Raw genomic sequence first — 5,188 nt, 5'->3', positions numbered from 1 at the left:
ACAATGTTTCTTTTTAACAATAATTTTTTAAATCCAATAACTGGTATTAGAAAGAATTATTGTTAAAAAGCATATTATGAATTTTTCAGTAAGTAAAACATTAATTAAATATTTTTTTTAAATCAGTTTTTTTCAAGTGTTTCCAAACTTTTGACCTAGAATATACACATGTACTATTAATATATTATTGTGATTTTTTTACACAGGAAATTTATACATAATTTTACCATAAAAAAATGTAAAACATTAAAATTATGTAAAATAAATTCCTATACGAGGAAATCACAATAATGTATTTATAAAGCATAATAAGATGTAATTTTCAAACAACTGGAATGTACTTATCAACAAACTTTGCAATTAACTTCATTAATAGGTATAATATATTCCAATTGTTTGCGAATTATTATCTTATTATCTTACAACTATATTAATTATTTATAAAACTAATACTGGAAACTGATATAGACAATTTACTTACATTTGCTTTATTTTTGGAGCCACAAAACTAAACTTCTATTTTAAGTTAAGATTATACTACTTGGACATTCGATTTTTTAATGTATTATCTTTGTTACAGGATCACAATGGCTACCACACAATTGAACAGAGCCAGAACCGTAAAGAAGCTCGAAAAACCACGGCCGCTTAAGCTTAACCAGCGCAACTCGACCGTCGATGGGCGGATCACGACTGGTAAATCTTATCGTGTTTATTCTCCCCTGAGCTAAACTTTTGTAATCTCTTGTACAGGATGATGCCTCGGGTGTGACGTTGGCGATACAGTTACTTCCAAGCCTTATAACTCAGAGAATACTCAATGAAAAAATATTTTGTTATAATGTTTTGAAAAGCTCTCAAGATAAGATACAAAAATATGCAATAAAAAATTGAGATTTCCATTTTAAAAAATTGATGCGAACCATACAACTTTTGTTTGAAACATTTTTCCGTATCATAATTTTCGAGAAATCTTAATGTACTATATGTATTATTTAAAATGAGGCACTCTGTATAAAGGTGTAATCATTTTCTTGTAAAGCATCTTGTATGTTGATAAGCATTTATTCTTTCCTGTATTAGATGGTGACTCTCTGTGAACTCTTTGCTTCTGACTTTTCAGTAGAGGATATAGTGTCCTTAATCGACAATGTTGCAATGCAACTGACCAATGGCTTCCATGACCGAACGCTACAAATAAATGTAATCTCTATGTGTAGTCATCTGAAACTCTATGCCAATCAATTAGAAGCTATTTACAAAGGTAAAAGATCCTTTGGGCTCAAAACGTATCTTTAAAAGCTAGTAGTATACGTAAATAGTAGTTCTTTCTCTTGTTGTTTTAGGCTAGATTTTTCATTTCAATTTGATTATTGTTTTAATTTTACGTGCGTTTAAATAAGATTTTGCAAGTAATTATTTTTTATTCTAGATCAGCTGGACCGGGCCTTTGTGGCGATCAGAAATGGGAGCCAGGACGACAGATTAGATCTGACGACCAGGGTTCATCTGCTGGAACTCATCGAGCTGCGAGCGAAACAATGGCGTCACACCGATTCGATGGACGTGTACTACATGCAGAAGTTGTCGCATTTAGATAATGTTAGTAAAACTCGTATTTTATTCATAGCGTTTTTACACTCGTGTAACTTTTCGAAATTATAATTGAGATACATGAAAACGAAAATGAGAGTAATGATCGTACTTGATGAAAATAAAGCGCGTCTCAGTATATTGCTAATTTGCTACAATAATGACGTAATTAAAAAATTGTCATTTTTTTTAGTTAGTAGCAAAAAACGGAAATAAAGGAAAAAAAGAAAAACATAAAAAATTTTTTTTTCTCTATAATCAGTATATCAAAATTGCATTTTAAAATCACACAGTATTAAAAAATTTTAATGAATCAAAATATTCAAATTTATTTCCTGGATTTTGTGTGAGTCTTATCAAAATATTTATTTAAAAAATCTTGTATTAAATTTTTTTTTATTTAGCATTAGATTAAATAATTTTATTTCTTATTCTAGCAGATCGATTCGGTACCCGATACACCTACGAACTCTCTGTCGTCCCCGTTATTAACTTCACCCGCTTCAGCACCGATCCTGGGACCCGGGGAAGTGATCAAGAATAGCGGAAAGTTCGCGAAGCCTACGCGCATACCGGGAAAAAATTATTGCAAAGACGAGGTCGTCATTCGCAACAGTGACTCGGGCAAAGGTAATTTCATTGCTTTTATTCTTGTTATAAAAATTTTCTATTGAATTAAATAGGTATATTCGATTTTTACACGAATTAAAATGCAGTCCATACAATTTTGACAATCTTTTCGTTACATTACTTTATAAATTGTTTTCAATATTTTTAATACGTCGCGATGTGATTAGTAGGGATTTGTATTTGAGATATGGAAACAACGATTTCATTTTTACGTACAGTGAAATTTGGTTGTACCGGACTTTTTAATGATTTTCCAATTATGTTGGCCATTCTGTTGTTAAATAATTTACACGAAAATACAGTGATGGGAATAAAAGGGCGGCGGGTTCACATGATAGAAGAGCTCAGCCAGACGATCATCTCCTTCCAGCGAGGTAAAGCAATGAATGATCCGCCATGGCTTGTTATAGCATTTTGTGCTCATGCATCGCAAAAATAGTATTAATTGGTCGAACGAGGCTGTCTCTTATGCCACACAAAAACACCTCTCTAATCTTCTCTCACACCACTGAGCATTGAAGTTTAACGTGGCGTATTCGCTATTGTTTTTAAAATCTCATTTACATATATAAAAAAATAAGTTTATAATAAAAAGTCGCAGCCAATATTTTTTCATCAGGTCACTTTTTGCATGACAAAGCTGTTTTATCTAACCATCATGATCAGGCTATTGAGTTAGTTTTTGCAACATGATCTACTAATCGAGAAGTGCAGGGCACGTCAGCTTTCTTTTACGTGATGACGGAGAAGTCGTGTTACATTTTGCAATAAAAATTAAACTTGTTTTTTTTTGTTTTTTTCCCTTTTTTCTGTTCTGTTAAAATCGTATAGGTGGGACAAAATATTATTTTTTTTTTTCTAATACTAATATGTACAATTTATATCAATTGTTGTGGAATGTGTCTCTTTAACAGCCCGATGAGTGAAACATGAATGTTGCGCTCGCAGTTTTAAGGATGTATTACACGTATTTTTTAACAAATTATTATGAAAAAAAATTACAGATTTTTCTATATTGTATTTGAAAGTAATAAGTTGGATGACGATTTAAAATTCGGATTTAAAGTTATTTCAGTGAGAAGTGAACATGTTTTTAACAATAATTAAGATAAATTGAAATTTTTATCTAAACTATAAAATTTTATTGTTAAATATTGATTTTATTGCACTGTTTTATATGCACATAACATTCATTTTTATATGTAAACTAAACTTTCAATTCTAGTAACTTTTTGCAGAGACTATATACCTCTGATACATCCTTAAGAACCGAGATAGAAAGATATTATATTACCAATTTATTAACGCCAGGTCGACAAATGGATTGTATATCGCGAATCCCACATGGACGGGGAAGGTTGGCATTTAATTAATACTTTGACGTTCGTTAATATCGCCTAACTTAAACGCGCAAAACGATTTTTTTCTCTGATATTTAAATGTTATTTTATATACGTTCAAATTTTTTTAAATACGTTGCATATCGTACTTACTTCGCTTTGGCGATATCTTAACAGAATTTAATAATACATTGTTTATAATAACATATTAACTGTGTCATTGGACTTGTGTAAAAGATGTTAACGATAACTACCATAAATCTTTTTCTTAAATGGATATCAATATTGACAAGACTGCGCCGCTGATACATTGTATCTTGGTTTATAGTAAACCCTGGAGCTAAAGAACGACTTGTCCAAATCACGGGAACGTCCGAGGACAAGATTCAGTATGTTTAAATACTATATTTGTAATAAAGTAAAAGTTTTTACTGATAGAAGTTAAATAATAAATGTATTTATATTTAGATCTACTTAATTAATAGTATGTTTAACGAATCACGTACGTAGCAGCTTTTAATATCACTCCCTTTTGTCTTTCCCTTTTTCTCAGTTATGCGAAGGACTTAATCAAAGATACGATACAACGAAATGCATCGCCAGTGAGACTGGAGCAGAGCACCGGCGGCGAGAAAGGAGCCATGGGAGGTTCCAGCTCTTCACTCAATAGTAGCGCGTCGGATGAGAGCAACCGGCTGCAACAACAGAATCAACAGCACAACTCCCGTTTACGTTCGTCCCTCCTGCACAGTCTCTCCACTAACGACGCCAGCATAGGGGAATACAAATACACCGTCACCGTCGGCAATCAGTCCCTCAAAATTACAGGCTGCAATCTCGACCTCGTCAGGGTAATGACAAAATCGCCCATGTCGTTATGTTGATTTAGCTAATTTTAATTAAACTGAACGGAAAATCAATTGATTAAATTTCAATATCTAACTAATAAGAGAAGGGGGACTCGTATCCCTCTGATTTTGATGAGTTTCTAATATGTTGTATAGATAAAAGTAAAGGATATATATATTTTTTATACAACCGGTTTATACAATTGGTTTTTTGTTTCGAAGCAAATATCACAAAAAAAAATATTTGAAATAAATGTTGAATGGTTTTAAGAGTATTTAATAATTGTAATTAAAAGGTTTTTAAATATTTATTTTGTTTATAAATAACATTTTTTTTATTTAAACAAAATTCTTTGAATTATTATTTTAAAGTACTCTTAAAAGCCATTCAACATCATTTCAATTTTTGCTATCTCATTTTTTATATTTGCTCTGAAAAAAATACTGGTTTTTTTGTAAGAAGTATTTTACTTTTATATAAAAGTGCATATGATATACATAAAAAAATACATGTTTTTTATTTTTGTCTACAAAACAACATATTAAAAATTCATCAAAATCGGCAGGGATACTTGGATCCCTTATCTTGCGAATTTAGATATGGATGAATTATATTAAAGATTTCTGTGATGGGTATAAAAAAGATTATAATATTTTTAAGAATTTGTATCATTTTTTATGACGATTTCTGAAAATTGTCTTAAACTTCCTTGATGAAAGAAGTTCTTATATTTTTAAAAATTAAGTTTTAGAAATTATACATTGAGAAATCTTGGA

General features: G+C 30.8%; 1 protein-coding gene across 6 annotated transcripts in view; it reads left to right on the top strand.

Moving 5' to 3' along the window:
- LOC108754511 (eukaryotic translation initiation factor 4E-binding protein Mextli) overlaps nt 1-5,188 on the top strand; it is a 15,074-nt gene that overhangs the window by 3,900 nt on the left and 5,986 nt on the right. For 4 of the 6 annotated variants that reach the window (XM_018496869.1, XM_018496884.1, XM_018496878.1 and 1 more), the window contains exons 2-8: nt 581-696; nt 1,124-1,264; nt 1,433-1,602; nt 2,031-2,223; nt 2,526-2,597; nt 3,892-3,952; nt 4,117-4,414. In XM_018496869.1, coding sequence (XP_018352371.1) covers nt 588-696; nt 1,124-1,264; nt 1,433-1,602; nt 2,031-2,223; nt 2,526-2,597; nt 3,892-3,952; nt 4,117-4,414 — 1,044 coding nt within the window. In that variant the 5' untranslated portion in view covers nt 581-587. The remainder of the gene's footprint in view (nt 1-580; nt 697-1,123; nt 1,265-1,432; nt 1,603-2,030; nt 2,224-2,525; nt 2,598-3,891; nt 3,953-4,116; nt 4,415-5,188) is intronic. The other 2 variants (XM_018496895.1, XM_018496911.1) reach the window with 2 other exon arrangements.

Source organism: Trachymyrmex septentrionalis, unplaced genomic scaffold, assembly GCF_001594115.1.
Source record: "Trachymyrmex septentrionalis isolate Tsep2-gDNA-1 unplaced genomic scaffold, Tsep1.0 scaffold119, whole genome shotgun sequence".
NCBI classification, from domain to species: Eukaryota; Metazoa; Arthropoda; class Insecta; order Hymenoptera; family Formicidae; genus Trachymyrmex; species Trachymyrmex septentrionalis.
This window is presented reverse-complemented; position numbering and strand designations above follow the sequence as displayed.